This window comes from Ursus arctos, unplaced genomic scaffold (assembly GCF_023065955.2).
Source record: "Ursus arctos isolate Adak ecotype North America unplaced genomic scaffold, UrsArc2.0 scaffold_3, whole genome shotgun sequence".
Lineage (NCBI taxonomy): Eukaryota > Metazoa > Chordata > Mammalia > Carnivora > Ursidae > Ursus > Ursus arctos.
The window spans coordinates 65,640,028-65,661,209 of record NW_026622985.1 but is presented as its reverse complement, the minus strand read 5'-3'; the positions used below and the strand labels follow the sequence as shown (position 1 = coordinate 65,661,209).

At 37.7% G+C, this 21,182-nt stretch overlaps 1 protein-coding gene across 9 annotated transcripts in view; it reads left to right on the top strand.

Moving 5' to 3' along the window:
* IMMP2L (inner mitochondrial membrane peptidase subunit 2) overlaps positions 1-21,182 on the top strand; it is an 821,223-nt gene that overhangs the window by 250,569 nt on the left and 549,472 nt on the right. For 2 of the 9 annotated variants that reach the window (XM_044387643.3, XM_048212808.2), the window contains exon 5: positions 15,773-18,154. The exons of the other annotated variants lie outside the window; for them this stretch is intronic. In XM_044387643.3, coding sequence (XP_044243578.1) covers positions 15,773-15,791 — 19 coding nt within the window. In that variant the 3' untranslated portion in view covers positions 15,792-18,154. Of the gene's footprint in view, positions 1-15,772; positions 18,155-21,182 lie in introns of those variants that run through there. 9 annotated transcript variants of the gene reach the window in all.

The following is a 21,182-nucleotide window of genomic DNA, read 5'->3' as shown; positions in this document are numbered from 1 at the left end:
CTGATGACTCAGGTGTATGCACCCTCCTAGCATTAGGTCAAACCAATTTTTGGTTCCACTGTTTTCACTCTGTCCCTTTATGCTACCTGTGCTCCAAGCAAGCATAATTATTACTTCATAGAATATTCAATGCATCTTAAAAGTTTGGCAAATGATTTGCCCTCAGCTTTTAATGTTTCTTATCCCAACATCTGTATGTCTAAAGCTTAAGATCCATTCAAATCCCACTCCCTCAGGAAGTCCTCCCTAATTGGGTGGAATGAATGCCCTCTACCTCTGAGGTCCCCCAACAGTATAGGTGAATCTCTGTGTAACCTCAGAACAGAAGCTTATAGGCCCCATTCATCATCACCCCACTCCCATGGTAAGATCACTGTTTTTTGGTCCCCTAGCATTTCCTTTAACTTAGAGTATATCACTCTTTATTACATTTAGTTTTGCAGATCTTCCCTATTAGGCTAGGAGTTCTAACTTCTCACATGGATTTCTTCTCCTCCATTCCTACTGCCTCTGTGCTGGTTGAAGTCCTCATTTTCCCTCTGAGATGGCTGCCGTGACCTTTGTGCCTGTCCCCAGTCTTGTGCCCTTGAGTCTCCTCCGCACTATCCTCTAGGCGTATCTACTCAAGTTCAGATCTGACGATGCTGGTCTTCTCCATAGGTGCCATTTGCCGTGAGAATAAAGTGTAATCTCCTTAGTGTGCCGAATTAAAAAAGGCTGTCTGTGATCTGACCCCTGTCCTTCTCTTGGAGCCCAAATTCCCACTACTTGGGGTTTCATACCTTATATACCAGCAGTGCAGAGCTAATCTTATTTCACTGTGAGGCTTCTGATATGTTTGAATCTGGATTTCGCTCAAGGTGTTCCTTCTGGTTATAATGTTTTTCTTTAAAACATAGTTAATTTCTGATCCTCCATCAAGGCTCCAGTATTACTTCCTTCAGGAAGGCCTCCAGATCAGTTAGCTGCTCTCTGGACTCTTAGAGCATATCAATGCATACTTGTATTATATTCTTTTTTTTTTTTTAAGATTTTATTTATTTATGTGACAGAGAGACAGCCAGCGAGAGAGGGAACACAGCAGGGGGAGTGAGGAAGAAGCAGGCTCATAGCGGAGGAGCCCGATGCGGGACTCGATCCCGGTACGCTGGGATCACACCCTGAGCCGAAGGCAGACGCTTTAACGACTGCACTACCCAGGCGCCCCTTGTATTATATTCTTAGTATATTATGGTGTATTATATTCTTAGATGTATTATAATCTTAAGATGTGTTTATAAGGAAAAGGTAATTTCTTATTTATGATTGTTTCCTTAAGGTCTAACATTGTATTTGGCACACAGTAGATTCCCAGTGTTTGAATGAATGGATGGAAGAGCAGAGATTAAGAATATCCCACAAGCCATAAGAAGAAAGGCCAGGGATACAAATCTTGGGGAAATATCAAGATATGAGTTTTATAGCAAAGATTCTATTGGTAGCTTCGAACTAAGAGATGAGTCTGTGGGAATAAGAGCTAGCAGTGTAACTCTTGTGGAAGGCCTATATTGATTCTGCATAAATGTCCCTTTGGGGCAGGTAGCTGCTTAGTGGAGAGAAGGCTGCCTTTCAAGATTCAGATAGGTGGCTATGGCTGGGAATGGTCTTAAAGGGACAGTCTGAATTTCATCTTTATTCATTTGGGATTCAGAGGTAGCCTGGATTTTGAGGCAGGAAAGCACTTATTGGGGAATTAGGCTGAAACACAGGCTGAAATCTTGGAGGAGAGCTGGAGAATAAGAGAAATGGTCATAGGCTAACTGTATAGAAGCTTCACTACTGCAAAGCTGGGCTAGAATATTTAGAAAGTGCAAAAGGATTGCTGAGCAAATAAGAAACTGACTTGCAGATCTTTTTCGTCTTTCTGCCAGTGGCCTGGATTGGTCTTGGATTCTGGGGTGTGTGGGCATAAAGAGGAGGGCTAAGTGAGCACTGTTGAGAAGGTTGGGGCTCTGCTGCAGAAGCAAGATCAGGCTGGACATTACAGTGAGCTTGGCTAGGCTTTTTCTATTTTTGTTCACTTCCCATTTCTATTAGCATATCAACATTTTTGCAATTGCATTTGCATCAGCCAGTCAGTGATTACTTTGGGACTCTTACTACACATTAAGCCCTGTACAAGGTTTGGGATTATAGTGGTGAACAAGACATAATCGTTCCTTATGGAGCCTAACTAGTGAAGTAAATGTAGAATGAACAAATAATTTCAAATTTGATTAATCACACTAAAGGGGCACTGCACAGTGACTTGGGAGAATATAGTTTCAATTTAATTTATTCTGGGGAATCAGGGCAGGTTTGTAGTAGACATGACATTTAAGTGGAGATCCAAAGAATGAGGAGTTTGCTAGAAAAAGTAAGGTGGAGAATGTATTAGAGTCCTCAGTGTAAGCAGAAGTCCTGGGTAGGATGGAGAGTTGTGGCAGAAGGCCAGCATGGTCAAGGGGAAGAGTTTATATAAGCTTGAAGAGCTATAGTAGAGGCTTTTTTATGGAAAACCACATTAAGGTTTTTAGACCTTGTTCTAAAAGATATAGAAGTCATTGGAGAGTTTTAACCTCATCATGTTTGTTTTAGAATGATTGCTTTGTCTGTGCTATGGAAAATAGACTGAAGTGGGGCAAAAGTAGAAAAGGACTATCTGGTTAAGAGGCTATTGTTATGATCCAAGCATGAGATGGTGCTGGCTGGCTACATCAGGGTAGAAATGAGGAAGAAGTCAATGGGTAGATGGGGAAGATGTGCAGGAAGAGAATAGACAGTTTTGGCCAACTGATTAAATGTGGCCAGAGAGAGAGAGAATCGTTGAGTGACTTGTAAACTTTGAGCAACTTGCTGCATGGTGGGCCTTTTACTTTTCTTTTCTTTTCTCTTTTCTTTCTTTCTTTCTTTCTTTCTTTCTTTCTTTCTTTCTTTCTTTCTTTTTTGAGGTAGGTTTTGCATAGAAATTTTGTGTAGGGTATTTTCATGGGGGAGGGGTAAGTGCTCTTTTTAGAGATGCCTCTTTTGTATGCATAACATCAGTGAAATACAATTATATCTTTCCAGAGGACTGAGAAAAAATCGCTGTAACAAAATAAGCAGATAAATACTTGTATTTTCATTAGATGGAGGTCTTATCAGGTCAAACTTGCAGTCTGTAAATTATTGAAACATAGGTATCATGTAGAAGTTACTTTGATTAAACTCTTTACCTCTGAAAGTACTTTCCAAAGGGTAGGATGTTATTTGGTAAACCTTTTAAAAGTTGCTTTTGACAGCTAATTTGCTCACATAATAGCACCAGGTTTTTTCTCTTGTGCTTCATATTTTTTAAAAGAGGAAAAAAATTTTTCCTTTATAATGAGCTCTGATAAATATGAGATAATTGATGGATTATATCTGCATAAAAAGAATTCAAGTTGCTAAATACAATACGCATGATAAATGGAATGCATTTAGATTTTTGGTCCTGAGATTACATTCTGTCACTGTGCTCAAGAATAATACTGAACATTTTGAACAAATGAAAAGCAGATCAGAAGAGGTTTCTCTAAGGTAACACTGAAGTTTATTTATCATAATGGGAGGCAGGTAATGATAACTTTCAAGTAATAGAATCTATGCTATAGTACATTCACTTGACACATTTTCTCTGAATATAGTAGGTTTTTTTAAAAAAAATAAAAGGTAAGGTAGAGCTTCCTCTTGCTCCACTTAATGGGCAGCTACATTGTAGGCACTACAAAAGCAAATTGGTGGTTTTCAGATCAGTGGGGAAGGTATACACACATGCACAAACACAGAGACACACACACACATACAAACACATGCACACACACCTGAATGGTGCAATGGGTAGGAATTGCAAAGGTTAATAATATGCAAATACCAATGAGCGATGCCTAAATTGAATCTTGAATGGCAAGAATACTTAGCCACAGCATAGTATGTGGAATAGCAGATGGACAGAGGTGTCAAAGACCATGGCACATTCTGGGAAGTTCAAGTTGTCCAAATAGTATGACCAGAATATCAGGTGCTTAAGAAGGAGATGTAGCAGTGATGCTAGAGAAATAGGTAGAAACCTGATTGCAAACACCTTCCTGTGCAAAGCTAACAAGTCTGACCTTTATCTTGAAGACTTTCAGTTGCTATATAAGGATCTTAAATAGGGGAGTCATATACTCAGAGTTTCATTTTAGAAAGATCACTGCACAGTTTTTTGTTGGTGTAGCAGAAGGGACAAGCCTGAGATAGACATGGATGGCTCCCAGGTTTTGGCTTCGAGTGAGAAGTCTGATTTTCTTTTTGCTCGTATCTTTATTTATCAAACACAGTTTGATGCTTATGAAGGTTACAGAATTGGGGGAAAAATCGAGGAAAAGTCCCAGAGAAGCAATGATGAGACAGATAAAGGATAAGAACATGGTTTCTAGCTGTATGCATGCCTCAGAAGTGAATGGAGAGGTTTCAAATAGAAACTAGTGGCCAACAGTGTCACATGTTAGACACAGATTGAATAAGGACTAAAAATTCTCTATTGGAATTAATGAAAGGGGATGTCACTGTTCAGTATGAAGAGAGCAGTTTTGACAGGGTTATTGAGGGTAGGCAGATGTGGGATTGTTGAGAGCTGAAGACTAAATATACATTGGAGTTGGGGTATATAGTTGTTTCTTCAGTGAGCTGAGCAAGAAAGGAAAAAGAGACATAGGGTGATAGGACATGGTGATATGTGGGAGGAGTGGTTTTTAACTGCAGGAGTCTTGAGCTTATTTATTTGCTTAGGTAAAGCGCAGGAGAGAGAGAGAGAGCGATTAAAGATGCAGAAGAGGGAAGGCAACACTGATGGATGGTAGTCCCTGAGGCAAGTAGAATGAATGGGATCCAGCACCAAGGTGTTGGGATTGGTGATAGAAAAGATGGATGTGTTTCCCCTGAGAGAAGGTGCGAGTGGCCAAGAATGGTGTCGCTCCAGGTACATTTCCAAGGGGACTTATATTAGGAAATGCTTAGGAAAGCATTTTCACGTGGTGTTGTTGTCTGTTCTTAGTCTTCTTGTGGATGAGTTCGTTGGTGCTTGTGGTGCTTAGTTGGAATTAAATACGTGAATCTGTATTGTGATAATATAATTCTATAATTTGTTACCTTTTCTCTCATGATGTAAACATTAATAACTTGTTTTTTAACTATAATACATGCTATCAGAAATTAAAATTCATTTGTAACATCATATACATAGAGAGGAAAATATTCATTGTATAATGCTTAAAATACAATTATACCTTTTTATTCTTAAACTAAGAAATGAAGTAAATGACACTCTCTCTGAAGAGATAGGCCATAGTATATATCAAACACACAGTTTTTGTGTTTGCTACTCATTTTCACAATTATTTGTGCACTTGTATGTTTTCCAAGATAATATGGGCCTGATTTGGCTTAAAAATCTTGTCATTTGCTCATTCTTCCTCATGAATGATTCTTTTTCTGATACAGATTGCATTTCTTAGTGCTTACATATTTTTTGAGCATGATGAGACAATATAATAATACAAAAACGTAAAAAAGATTGATGTTTGTTGTGACAAGGAAATGAATCAAATAAAGGTGTTTCTTAAATGGGCAGATGCTGCTTTTGATATAAATTTTCACAGAAGCATCCCTCATCTGCGCAAACTCTGCCCTGTCACGTAACCAGTCCTGCCTGGGTGTGTGATCTCAGATGCTGGCCACTTTGCAGGCAGACCCAGTCCTGATGCCAGTGTTCTGAGCCTGGGGGCCTCTCTCCTGGGTGGGCTTGGCTTTTGTGTCTTATATGGTCATGGGGCCTGGCTCTACTTAATTTAGAAGCAATAAAGAATGGGCAAGATTTGCAGATGCCTCCAAGTTACCAAGGACCAGTAAAGATTGTAGTTTGTATAGAATTGTGAAGTTTTACTCATACCTCTACCCTAGGGGTACAGTTTTCATTTTCTGTTTCTTTTTTTTTTTTTTTTTTTTTTTTTTGGTTGTTGTTGTTGTTGTTTGGTGGTTGTTGTTGTTGTTGAGGTTGAATTTTTGAAGCCAGCAAGTTTACCTTTTTTGCCATTGTGTTTTCCCATTGCTCCCACCACAGAGCTGAAGCCTATTACTGGAAGGCCCTGGGCCAAACTGGAAATAGGTGAAGTTTGTCTTTTTCTAGCTCTGCTACCCGCCCCCCCCAACACCGAATACTTCCGAGTTCCTCCTGCCTGTGGGGCTTCACCCAGTGTTTGTGATTGATTGCATCCTAATATCCTACATCTTACAGGGACATAAACTTTTTAAGAAATTGGGGGGAGTAACATCTCTAATGGCAGAATTTTAAAGTTTCATCGTTGGGGGTGTTGATGAATGAGAAATTGGCGGCAAAGACCTTCTAATTCTAAAACAAATGTATACATGACTGCTTCCTCTGCTCTTTTTGAAAAATTGGGGTTATTATTAATAATTAGTACCAATTAAAAAGCCCTTGAATTATCATACTGAAATATGATATTGTACAGGCATGAATGGGCCAACTTTTCCTTATTCTTCTGTGAAGAAGATACTCTGTAATGATATGAAGAATGAACGGAGACTATTTTTATACAATGGCTCATGAACTCACAGACACGAGGGAACAATCATTGTTTAGCATTTCAATTTGTGGTCTATCTCGGAATCATATTTTAATTAACCCAGCCAACACTTTTGTGTGTGATAAGTGATATTATCCCTGGAGTATAGTATATAGAAAAAAATGTAATCTAATCTAAAAGCATGAGAGGAAAAAAAATACTGCTCTTATCAAATCTGTTGAAGATTGGGTTAAAGAGATAGCTCAAGGTTAAGGGTCTCCTGCTAAGAAGTTGCCCAGTTAATCAGTAAGAGAATTGGAATAAGAACATCTGAGCTTCTGGTCTCTTTGGGCACGGAGTCACTGTTTCCTTTGAGGCTATGTTAATAATCACAGTAAGTGACCTCAGGAGACCACGGCTCCTAGCAATGAAGCAGATGGCATGCTTCCCCCATCACCCTACAGCTCATGAGCCATAATGCTACCCAAGTGGGATGTGAATGTTAAATAATAACAAATTAGGCTGTGTTGAAATCATGGCTTTGAATATATCTCAATAACTTTCTGTTTCCAAAGGACTTTAAGTTATATTTATAACCCATTCAAACTACTTAAAATTCCTCTAATTCAAAATCACTATGCTTCTTTTCAGTGATTAAAGAAATAGCTATCTGGTAGGACCATACATACTCTGATGGTGAATTTGTATTTAGAAGGAAGAAAGGTTATCAGCCTCACAACTAGGTGAGGTCCTATAAAAGTTTATAGAAATATAGTATATTAGCACTAAAATGAATCTTGGAGGTTGGGAGGAAATGAATTTGTGACTGGGATCTTCAGACCAACCTCATAATCAAAACCACATAGATAACAGGGTTTTAAATCAGTTAATAATAGTCTTTGGAGAAGCAAGCTTTCTGGAAGTTTGGAAAACTAGGCAGAGAAATTGACCAAGGACACCCAGGCCCTGACTCTGCTTTCTCCATCTGGATGGGGGCTGTGACCTTGCTCTTGCTGAGTTCGATTCAACAACTAGAGGAGCTGCTGTTTGTAAACATTCCTTTAAATGGAGGCATGTCTGTGGAAGCATATGTTCTTTCTGGGTAAGTGATTTTAATCACACGGATAAAAGGGCAGTGGCATGACAAGCATTTGGTCATTTCACAGATCTGGCAGTAAGATTCCACATCCTTGGCTAATTAAACCAGGATTTGTCTAATCCTACAGTGGGCATATATAAATTTAATTAATCCCTGATTTTACAGATGAAGGAAATGCAGTTTAGAGAAGAAAAATGACTTGCTAAAGTGACAGACGTCATTGGTATCAGAGCTGGAGATAGAACCCAGGTCTCCTGACCCTGATAATCTATAACCTCAAGACTGAAAAGAAAACCCGGACCCCATGGTTTCTGTTAATGACATCATTATATTTCAGTTAATTTTGCCTTCATTCATTTAACAAATATTTAGTAAGTTCTTGGATTGGTAGAGGTACAGCAGTGAACAAAACAGCTCCAAGTTCCTGCCCTCATGACTCTTGCATTATAGTCCAGGAAGACAGACAGACTAGACAAGTAAGATGTGGTTTAAAGTATGTTTCAAGGGGTGCCTGGGTGGCACAGTCGTTAACAGTCTACCTTCGGCTCAGGGCGTGATCCAGCATTCAGGGATCGAGCCCCACATCAGGCTCCTGCGCTGGGAGCTTGCTTCTTCCTCTCTGACTCCCCCTGCTTGTGTTCCCTCTCTTGCTGGCTGTCTCTCTCTCTCTGTCAAATAAATAAATAAAATCTTAAAAAAATAAAGTATGTTTCAGTATGTTTGAAATGTGTCCAATGGCGGTACGTGCTATGAAAAAGATGAGGTGGAAAAGAGACATGGGGTTGTGTGTGTGAGCGGGCTGTGGTGATTTTCATAGGGTCTACTGGTGTAGTGTCTACAACTTCTGTCTTTCCCTTACCATTTCCCTGAATAGAAGCAGAAAGCTCCCACTGTATCTCTTTCTGACCATAGATTGTCTCTGTCTCTCTCTCTCTGTCCCATTGTGAGGCATCCATTTTCCTGCTTCCAGCCTAATTTTCAAAGAAATCAAACTCTGAAAGCTTCAGTGATTCCTCATTCCACACAACCTCTTGACCAGGATGTTCAAGTCTGGCCATATCTCCTCTTCACTCTGGCATCCCCTCCTGCTGGACAGGCCACTCTTTGGTCTCCCTGTCCATCGTGCCTCACTCTTTCCACTTTTAGGAATGCTCTTCTACCAGTTGAAACTTTGACCGTCTTCACAGTTCATCTCAAATGATGTCCCTTCCTGTGAAGTTTTTTTCTGATCCTTTCCTGCTCCGCCCCTGCTCCTCCCCTGAAAAAAAATCCAGTTAGTGACTTGAGGGTAAGAATTGGTTTTCTACTCATCTTTCATTAACATGGCTTCTGACCCACTGTAACTGCTCCATAAGGGTTTGTCGAATCAAACTGAATGATACTTATCAGATTCCACTGACAATCAGGTATCTCAACAAAGAGTGGGGATTTCAATGTGGGTTCAATATACTGCCCCTGAAAATGTAGCCAAAATATAGGAGAAAGAGTATTTAATAGATATATTTCAAACAGGAAGAGGCTTTCAGTAATATAGCCTCTTCTATGCTCAGGGACAGTTGGAGAGAGAATGTACTCACGTGAATTTATGTGGGAAGCTGGCTGTCAGCTGAGCCATGTGGAAATGAATCTGCCTTAAACTGTTTTCTGCTAAAATAAGCAACATTTAGAAATGTTGTCTATCTCTTTAGGTTAGTACTAAATTATCCCACAGCTTTCTGAAGCTCATCAAATTAATAATTGTTTTCAATGATCTGTAAATAGGCTTACTTTAAGCAATTAACCCATTTGCTTTGTTAATATAAAAGACTCCAGTAACAAAGAATTGGAAGTTGACAGGGTCAATCCAGGATAGCTGGGCCCTTGCCCATTGGTTCCTTCCCTGACTACCACGCTGCACAGCTGTGGTACCAAAGACTTGCCTCTGGAAGATTTAGCCTTTTCTCCACCTGAATCCACATTTACCATGACGTAGGAGCTGCTTTTTCAGCAGTGAAAAGAGTCTGGGAATGATGGCTGCTTCTGTAAGCAATATCTTGTCCCTGTCATCAGGATGGAGGGGCAGCCTCCCAGTTGGCCACGTGAATTTTCCCTGTATGCTGACCTTGCCATTTAATCTTTCCTGTCTTAATTACTCGGTCAACGTTTGGTCTGCCTGTCTCACTTTCTGGCTTATAATCAATTCATGGCTAGTGCTGGTATTTAGCCTTGAATTTCACATCCATAGGCTGGATTACTTTTGGGCAGAAATCTAAAAAAAAAATTCTTGCTCAGAGGATTAGTTTCTTCTGGGTAAGTTTTCTAGAAGTGAATTTGCCAAGAGGGTACATATAAAACAAAACAAAATAAACAAAATCTCCATCTGCTGTTTCTAGCAGAAAGTATTTGGAAGCATCTTTCCTACCCAAAGGATTAGACTCTGTTGGGCAAGCTCGTAGACTCAAATCTGGATCTCTTCTCTTGGAGTGATGAGGCCTTTTAATCCTACATAATTTTAATCCTATGTAACATAGATGAGCCTAGTACCCTTATTCACGTGATATTCATCATCTCATTTTAAGAAGAAACAGGTGAAAAACAGTGAATTGTTATGCTTTGAGACATATTTTTTAAGTTTTCTGTATTAATATGTAAGTGTTTCACTTTAAGTGTTAATACTTTATTAGTTAGAAATTTATTTGGGACTTTTTCTTACACTCTGAAGCTAAGCGTGGAGAATCATGACTGTACTCTGTCTATCTGTGAATATACTGTGGCTCACCCACTCACCCTAGTCAGAACCTTAGGAACCATTTTTTACATATCTAAAACCCATGTGTTCTACCTTTTAAATACCTTTTCTTATTAAGGTCACCTGTGGCCTCCATTTTGCTAAGTTCGGTGAAAAAGTCTTAATCCTCATTTTTCTTGCCTATCAATTAAGATGACGTAGATGACCATTCCTTTTTTCTTGAAATAAGTTTGTTCACTTGGTGTCCAGTGAAGCCGTGTTCTCCTGGTGTTCCTCCTGTTTCCCGAGTCACTCCTCAGTTTTCTTTTCTTGTTCTTCCTCTTTCTGGTCTCTCGTGACTAGAGTCCGTCAGTGCTCAGTTCTTGGACCTTTTCTCTAACAACAAGCCTCTTGGTGATTTCATCCAGGCTCATGGTTTTAAACACCATCTGTATGAAGATCTCTCCCAAATTTGTATATCTAGCCCGGACTTCTCTCCTGAACCGCAGACTCATTTATGCAGTGGTCCACTTCTCATTTACATTTAGATGTCTAATTAGCTTTGAGGTCTAATATAAAAAACCGAACTCCTGATCATTTCTATGAAACCTGATCCTTTCATAGTTCTTCTCATCTCAGTAAATGGCTATTTCATCCTTCTAGGTTCTCAGGCCAAAACAACTTGGGGTTATTCTTGACTCTTCTCTTTTTCTGACATATAATCTGTCAGCAAAGGTGGTTGGTTCTGTCTTCAAAATATATCCAGAATATAAGTAAATTCTCATTACCTTTACCTTTCCAAGCTGGTACCACCTTTTACCTTGTACCTCCTAACTGGTCTCCCTATTTCTGCCCATCACACCATATAGCCTTTTCTCAAAACATGAGTTACAATTACCATGTCACTTTTCTACTCCAAATCTTTCAGTGGTTTCCCATCTCGCACAGAGTAAGAGTCAAAGGCATTAACCACTAAAAAGGCACTATGATATCCAACCCTTTATTTAGCACTTTGAACTCATCTTTCCGTGACTTTCATTCAGTCACAGTATGGCAGCCTCACTGGCCTCCTTGTTATCCCTCCCTACGCAAATATATAGGACCAGACTGTCAAATGAGACCAACATGAATCAGTGCTCTTAACCTGTATTACTCTTCTAGGAGATATCAAGGACACAGGAAATCAAAAAGCTTGTACAAACTAGAGAGTGGGCCCTAATATCAAGGGTACCTCCTAAGGTCCTTCCTACATGGGACATGATCCTCTGGCTTGGAATAGATGAGGTATCCAAATGAGGTTCATGAGATTACCTCAGACAGAAGGAATACTTAAATTCTGAAACATCTCCATTTTATACTTGAGAGTGTTGTATTTGTATATGATACAGATATGATGCATATCTAATATACAGGGAGACATACCTCATAAATGTTAGCTTCTATTTACTTAGGTCATCCTTAACTAGAGACATCTTGCTAAAGGCATTTCAGAGATTATTTCTTCTTCTTGGGTAAATCCCATTAGTTTAATTATCCAGAAGTCCAGATGGCAGGTATTTAGGTAGTTGCGACCCTTCCTCCCATCCCCCTTTCCTCCCACTCATGCAAGCACAGTCCTGCTTACGGGGTGATCGTTGAATTGCTCTGGACCCAGATACTCTCACAGCCTGCTCCTTAACTTCCTTCAGATCTTTGCCAACCTTCTTGGTGAGATTTTAAGCCCACTCCCTAATATATGCTCTTCATTTTCCTGGCTTTTCCCCTTTTTACTTCTCCCTATCTTCAGTGATATTATTTCACTTATTCATCTTGTTTAAAGATTTTTTATGCGATTAGAATATAACTTACATGAGAGTAGAGATTTTTGTCACAGCTCTATCCCTAGTGCCTGGAATAGCATGTGACCATGGTCGTTATCACTTTATATTTCTTGACTAAATGACTGTTTGTATGTCCCCAGTGCGACCACCACGATTGAGGACCTCATCATTCCTCACATTGATTACTGTTGTCATCTCCTAACAGACTGCTGGCATATTGTTTCCAACATGATTTCTCTCAAACTCAAATCTGCTCTGTGGTCATATCTCAGTCCTGCTTAAAATTCTTCAGTGGTTCCCATAGCCTTCAGGATAAGCATCATATTTTTTAGAATGACACTCAAGGCCCTCTTTACCTCTCCAACCCCAGTGCAGTTTCTCCCTCACTCATACTGTGCCTTTTCCTTTCATTTTGTTTCTGAATTTTTGTGCCTGAAATGATCTATTTCAGTCATCTGAATAGCTCCATAGTGATTTAGCCTAAAGCTCTTTCCTGTAATGTCTTTACCTTATTCCCTTTTGTCTGGATTAAGGGTTCTTCTTCTGTAGCAACCAGTGCCTGCCTCTGCTATAGATTTACATGTGATGTAGTAATTGTCCTTGAATGTAGGTCTTATTCCGTAGACTCCAAGCTTCTTGAGTTCTATTCATTTTGTATCTCCAAGACATTTGGTAATTTGGTTCACAGTAGGTCCTCAAAATGAGTTGAATGAGTGAAGCCCTACACCAAAGAATAAAGGGCATTTAGATAGGTGTAGCTTCCGAAAATAGTTCTGACTTGGTTATACAAGACACAGAAAATTGTCTCCTTTATCTCACAGATCAGGTCTCACAGAAGGATACACAAAGAATAGCAACTAAGGAGGTATCCTTGCCAGGATCAAGTCTGGGAGGAACTGATGATGTTGGTGATGTTGGTGAATGCTCAGAGAATATTGTTCAGTGCATTTCCATTTAAGTATTGAATTGTGTGCAGGGAACTTTGAGGAGGAGCCTTGTTCATGTTTATCCCATACTTAAAAGCTCTGGAGAAATTAGCCATAGTTAAATCCTTGTTGTGTTGTTAAATAGGTCAACTTAAAGAAGTTAATGGAAATTTTTTGACCCATGATCTTGTTATATTATGTTGTGAGTCAAGTGTTAGCTAGAGAAGGGCACATTTTCCACTGAAATTCACAACTCTTGGCTTGCTAGAATTGTTATTTTTGATTCTAAATATCCAAATTTATAATTTACAACACCATAGTTTGTTATCTCCATGGATGTTTACACTGAAATCAAGATTAATAAAAATAATTGTTTATAAAATGTCATTTACCTACTGATTCATTAATTTAGGCTGGTATGTCTTTATGAAACTCCTACACGTAGGGAAACCTGATAGGAAACCTGATAGGGTAAATAGAAAAATTCTATATTTTCAGGTATTTTTAAATATAGTTTATGTTCCTGTAATTTGTAATGTCTGTTTCAATTATTGCATAGTCTTTTTTGAGAAAAGTGTCTTGCTCATATATTTCATATAAAAATGACTAACTCTTAGACTTTTTTTTAAAGTAATGCAATCTGTTATAATTAAAATGTTTTGGGAAATAGATTTACAAGGTGTAGAAGAGAATTGATATGAGAAGATCCTTTAGAGATTTAGACTAGAACACTGCCTTATGGGTGTTATCCCAAAATATTGTCTTTTTTTGTTTTTTAAATTAGCGTAGTCTCCTTAGATTAAGTCCAAAAATGACCTACCTTATACTAAATTCTGTTCTGTAGTGAACGGGCCAATGGGCAGTATAGCTTAATCTCAGTATTGTAGAGTTTATTTATTTATATTATTGTAGAACGTAGATTACAATTTAGGTAATTAATTGTTTCCTCGATTATGTGCTAGTGACCATAAATATAAGCATTTGAAAGTTGGAGTTTTAACATCCTATTTTAAAAATATACTCTTCTTCAGAAAGCCAGTATTTTAAAGGGGACTGTTATACATGTGAGCTATTATATAGAAGATATACAAACATGAATGAACAAAACAGAAGGTTCTTAGTGATTAATTAAAGTCCTTCCTGCTGTTCTGTGAACATATTTTATATTTACTCTTGGTCTTCTTGTTTTCAATCAGTCATCTTTTTTTCTTCTCAAGCATGTACATAATACATCTTTGTGATCACCGCACATTTGAGGATGACATGTTAGCTGATCTTTAATTTACTCCTCCAAATGTCTGCTTCCTTCAAATTTGTGATAGAAGGAAAGATAGAAGGGAAGATCAATCTTTAGTTATTTTATTGATATTCCAAGAATTTTTAAATTTTTCTTTATTGGGCAAAGTTGTGGGGTTCAGTGCAATAATGCATTTTTGTGCGAGGGGAACATGCTTGCTTAATTACCGAATCAAAAATCCTTTGGAAAAAGGTATTTTGAAGATGTATAGGCTATATATTTTATACCAAAGTAATCATTCACTGTGTTGTTTAAGTAAATAAGCTAAATAAGTTCATGATGCATTTTTAATTTCTAAAGAAATGAATCAGTAGGGCAAAGGGAGGTGTGAAGTCTTAGAAGAATTTGCCTTGTGTAAAATTGAAGAATCACTGGGGTAAAATCCCCACTGATCTAGCTTTTGTTGGACGAAGGAATGCAATTACATTAAAAATTAATATTTCAGTGTAATATGAAACCAGTGCTGCCTGAATTATTATGTGCCAAATTAGGTTGCTGTAAACAATAACAAAATGGGTGACTGTGCAGATGGAAGCTTGGAGTTATTTAAACTTGCAGTGCCTTATTTAATGAGATGCAGTGAGAGCAGAAAATGTTTAATTTAGTAACGGGTGACCTGAATCACTCTGTCCTACAGAATGATAGGCTTTGGATTAATTTTCAGTTAAAACAAAATATAACTGAATAACCACTCCTATTAATATGTAATGTGGACTATTTCATATTATTCTGTTTTTAGTTAGAGAAATGGTAGTTTTCAGTGGGGTTATTAGGGTTTTTATGTGAAACACAGCCAACCAAATTAAGTCTTTGTTAGTTTTTTCCCCTTAGAGAATCTGAGAATGCTTTGTGTTTCTTTCTGGTTGGATTACATTAAGATCGTAATCTAATAAACACCTTGAAGGAAATCTTATTTTGGTATTTGTCTGGAATATAATTGCGTAAGTCTGGTCTGCTTTTATAAATTGTAGGTGGTTTAAGATGATTAAATAAAAACAAGATAGACTGATCTTGTATTTAGAAAGATCTCTGGAGTTGATGATCGACCCAAATATTCTTTAGTTAAGTGCCTGAAACTGCCTTTTGGCATTGTTTTCCATCTTTTAGAATTAGTGCACTCTCCTCAAAGTTTGGGTATTTTGGAAACTTCTCTCTCACAGGGTATGAATTCACAGTTTATGATAATTAATGTGGCAATTTGGGGCAGGGAGTTGAATTCTTGAAGAGCCATCTTGAATCACTTTAGGGATACTCAGGCTATGGTTATCCTGTGATATGGAAACACACACTTACATTCAATATTAAAAACTTTTCACTCTAGGCGGCATGGTCCTCTATGAACACTGGACATGTAATGAACATCTGTGGTGAGAATGAGAAGCTGCAAGTATGCTTTAAACTTCTTTGTAAATGTAGAGTACAGTTTATTGTCTTAATCCCCCTTCAGTGGGATGATTCCTTGATATATCTTATTCATTTAGAGTTGGTTTCCAAACTAAATTAAAAGAACAAAACATGTGCCATGTTGATGCTGTAAATGAAAATGTATCCTTAGAATCACACTTGTTAGCATTTAGTGTTAGGGATGTAATTGTGTTTCTTTTTCACATCTGAACTCTGCACAGTTATAAAGTGGTATTTTTAGAAAATATTGAATATTAGATTCAAGCATTTTTCAGACCCAAAAATTACAGTTCATATGTGCCTAAGTTGCAGGTGTGGGACCTTAGATTGGTTTGGTTTAAAGGCAAAACAAAGTGTTACATTGACATATGCCATTTTGTAACTCTGTAACTTTGGAAATAAATGCTTTTGCATTGAAAAAAAAAAAAAACCCAGCATAATACTTTAAAAGAAGAAAAAAGAGCAGATTATTTTTTTAAGCTTGCTAGAATATTATCTAAATCAAGTGACTAATTCTTTTGTTTTAAATAAAAACAATCTCACTTTTGCAAAGAGACAACATGTAGTGTACCATATAAATCTCTGTGCTTTACTTTCCTCTCGGAGAGATAATTGAGATTTCAAGGTTTATTCTTTTAAATGATGAGACTTTAGAATGTTACAGCTGTTGACTATCTCTGAAAAATAGAAAAAAATATCAAAAGTATTTATTGTTTCCAGAGACAGTCCTTGGTAATTGTGGCTTTGAATAATAGAATACAGGAAAGCTAGTCTATGGGGTAATTTTCTGGTTAGAAACAGCATATAGAATTCTAATATTTAGTTAAAGCTTTTGGTTGGGGTAATAATTATTACAGGACACTTTCTGCACTCCGAGTGTTCTAGAAATGCTCATATCAACCAGAGCATGAGATTTGGATTAGTAGGCTTTAGTTCAAATTCTGGCTCCTCTCTCCCTGGTTCTTTTATTTTTTAGATGCTGGACATATTGCTTACCTTTCCTGAGCCTCATTTTCCTCACTTGTAAACTTGTGTTGATAAGTCATGACTCACAGGTTTTTATTAGAGTAAAATGACTTATATGTGAATGTTTTTGTTAATTATATACTATAATATCATTATTTATTATTATTAAAAGTTTCTTTGTAAAGGAATCCTATATTGAATCATTTAAAATGGAGAATTTCTTTGTAAAGTAATTACCACCTTTCTTTCCCTCCCTTGCACCAGTCCTTTGTTCCACTAATTTTGTACTCAGAAATTTTCAAACACTGTGTTTAAAATTGTGTCTGTCGATCTTGTACTTGTGATATGTTTGAGAACACATTCTAGCCTCATGGAAAAGATAGTATTCAATTTGGAGTTGTGGTTTATTTGTAATCTTTAATTAGGATGTTTGCAGTATTTTTTGGAAGAGAAATCAGTTTCTCAGTATTGGCACCTTTTAAAAAATTTATTTATTTTGGAAAGAGCGTACAAATGAGAGTGCGAGGAGGGGAGGGGCAGAGGGAGAGGGAGACAAGCAGACTCCCCGCTGAGTGCAGAGCCCAACACGGGCTCTATCCTAGGATCCTGAGATCTTGATCTGAGCGAAAATCAAGAGTTGGATGCTTAACCGACTGAGCCACCTAAGCACCCCAGTACTGGCACCTATTTTGATCACTGTGGGAAGAAATGCTTAAAAAATGTACTGGTAATATGCACTTAAATTTACTGCATTTCTTTTCATGGCTTGATAGCTCATTTCTGTCTAGCACTCAGTAATATTCCATTGTCTGGATGTTCCACATCTATTTTAGTGACCCATTTACCTACTGAAGGATGTCTTGGTTGTTTGCAGGTTTTGACAGTTATGAATAAAGGTATTATAAGCGTCCATATGCAGAGTTTTGTGTGGACATACGTTTTGATTTTTTGGGGTGAATATAGAGGAACTTGCTTGTCAGTATTTGCAATCAATTAAAATAAGGGTGCGTGGGTGGCTCAGTTGGTTAAGCGTCTGCCTTCAGCTTAGGTCATGATCCCAGGGTCATGGGATCAAGCCCCACCCGAGTCAGGCTCCCTGCTCAGTGGGGAGCCTGCTTCTCCCTCTCCTCTCCTGCTCCTGTTTTCTTGCTCATTCTATTGGAACTAAGTAAATAAAATCTTAAAAAAAAATAAAATAAACTTTGAATCCCAATTTAGAAAAATATTATTCCCCATAAAGAATCCCACTGTTCTCATTAGTAGACTTGAGCTCTATTCAATTATTATTATATATATATTTTTGTCAATAAAAATCTCTGGACAGAAAAAAAAATGTATTGGTGGTGGTGGTGGTTATAAAAGTAGGTGTTATTGAGTGGAGGTGGAATTGCAACAGAATTAGCAATTTGATCAGTCCAGAACTGCTGATGTATTAATTTGAAATAATAGATTAAAAATGTAAAGTGGTTATATCTGGGTATGAGATCATGGGTAATTAAAAAATTTGCCACATCATGTTAATTGAGTTACATCTGAGAGTTGGATATATGTTTCCTATGAAAAAATTGACATTGATAAAGAGCTAAAGATTTTTTCCCAGAAACAAAACATACAAACTAGATAAGCCTTTTTCTGTAGCTTGATTTTTTTTCTTTGTGCCTATATTAATACATTGGGCTCATTGTTTATCTAATAAACTAGTATTAAGTATACTGACAGCCTGTCTACCTGAGGATTACAATAGCACTTTGAGTATGGTATTAGATAACTAAATGTCCTATTTTAGAGGAGTTTTTTATCCATGAAATAGCATGTTTGTGTTCATTTCTGTTTACCAGAGCAGATATTGATAGGTGAAAACAAAAGTGTTCCATATTTGTTCTCGTCCATATTTGTATGCTTTCCCTTGGGCAGATTTGCATGTATTCAAAGACTTTTAGGATCACTTAGGGCACTAGGGCCATCCGCTTGACTTTGGGATGAGCAAAACCAAACCAAACAAAGGCAAACAGATTTCTGCTCAAATGAAAACTAGTTAACTTGTTTTTCTCTACCATTCATAGCCACCAAAGCCAACTTTTTAAAGCCTTTATCACTCAGAAATCCCTTCCAATGAGGCTGTTTTGGGGAAGAAACGCTTAGCTGAAATCAGAGGTAATTTGATGCATGTCTTCTGTGTCTTAGTGAATTGGTTCTAAATGGCCTTGAAATCTGTGCAGTTAGATAATTTCTGCAAATATTTTGTTTAGTACTTCAGTGTTTTTGCAGCATTGCTGTAGTTGCTCTTATTTAAAAATCAATATATTTCACCTAAGAGTCTCAATTTGTGGGGTTTTTTTTTAAGTGTTTCACCAGGCTGTTCTGTACCCACACCTCTGTCTGGCAGTGGTTTCCTGGGGCTGAGTGAACATTCTCCTCCTTAGTTCACTAAAGGTCCCACTGGGCCTGTTCACTTACTTCTTTTACTTGCCCAGCTTTTGTAAACATTTGACTTTGTCAGCCTTGGCCGAAATACTTCTCTGACTTAAAAGTTGTCTGTAGCAGGTGTTGAGAGCCTTAATACACATTAATACATATTTTGTGATTCTTTGGTAATAAACTTTGACCCCACCTAGTTTGTATGAAACCCAAATTTGAGATTGCCCTGATTAAAGCTCTTTGAGGTTTAAGGGTCTCTCTTCAGATCTTTGATGTTGCTTTTCATGACCTTGGCCTTGACTTTCTCTCAAGGGCTTTATTATCTGGCAGTCCCTACAAGCAAGCAGAGTCCCCTCTCACTTCCTCCTACCTCTGAACCTTACATGTTCTGTTGCCTGGACTGTGTCCCACCCTTGTTCCACCTAGAGCTCCTCCTCTTTCCTGGGCAGCCTGTCCTCATGCTCACTCTTCCTGCTGGAGCAGGGTGCCCCATCCTACTGGCGGGGTCATCCTCTGCTGCACTCTATACCTGCTCACTGCACCTGTGAGTATTCATTTAGTAAATGGTTCCTAAGGTTTTTGTTTTTGTTTGGTTTGTTTGTTTGTTGTTTTTGTTGTTTGGTGTCATTTGCCTGTTATAATTCTCTCATAGCATTGAAATTTAGATAGTTTACATTTTGAGAAATGCTTAATTTTAGTGGAGGAATGAGAGATTCCCCTCCCCCATCCCACAGTAGATATTCTAGGCAAGATCTTTATCACATAAAGTTTTATTGGATTACAATAAGTCTCTTTCATATTCTCTCTCTTTTTAATTACATTTTCTACTTAAGATAGAATTGGAAATATTTGTAGAAATTAGAGGAAGTATAGGAAGTATTAGTAAAATCTGTGAAAGTTTTATAACTCTAATCATATCATTAGTACTTTTAAAGGAAGCCGTTTATATGGACACAAACTAAATCTCTATTCTTACAAATAATGACATTGTCAATCTTGGAACTTGGTAACTTTTAAAACGTAGACTCCCAGCAAGACTCTCGTATTTTAGAATAATGTGCGGTAGAAAACACCATTTTCCAATGCTTGGGGCTAAAAAACCAAATTCATGCATCTGAAACAATATCAAAAGATATCTCTGAATAATTATCTGCATATTGTGCCAATGTTACTAATCTTAAATAGATTCTTCACAGGTTCTCAAAAATAGAATTTTAATTCAAATGCCCAAAAAGCACAGTTTAGTGTTGGCTTCAAGCCTAATGCAACGTTGGAATGACATATTATTCCTCAGTGGCTGGTATTCTTTTCCTCTCCTACCTCCCTGTCCCCTTTCCCTTTTCCACTAGTGATATCCACTAACCTTACTCTTCTCTAATCTTATGACACTATTTAAAATATTCTGATGACATTACTTAGACTACTTGTTTATCTGCTATAATAACTTGTATCACTGGAATCTATTGGCCAGGTCTGAGTTTATACTGCACAATTCAGAATTTGTTCCATTGGCATATTTCTAAAAGCCCCATACACAAATATTTATAAACACTCACATGCGTACACACACATACACACACAACACAGACACTGATTTTGTTGTTCTTGTTGGTTGATGGTGCCTTCCTTTTGTATGTACCATCATCTGAATAAATTGTTACTTCATGTGACCAAACTCATTCCTAAGGGAAAGAATTCTGTGTGTGGGCTTAAATAGGGAAGAACATCATTCTTCACCTTAGAATAGAGAGGAACACCACTTCGCTGTAGGAAGTGATGATTGGTGAGATTCTGAGAAATGCTCTCTTCTCCCACTTAAAGTAAATTCTGTTCCTTGTTTCTGCTCATGCCACAGTTTTTGCAGATGGGAGAATGTTTCGTTAGAAGACGGCGTACTAGGTAAGCCTTAAGAGATCTTCTTGTGTTAGGGAGTAAAACTCGTG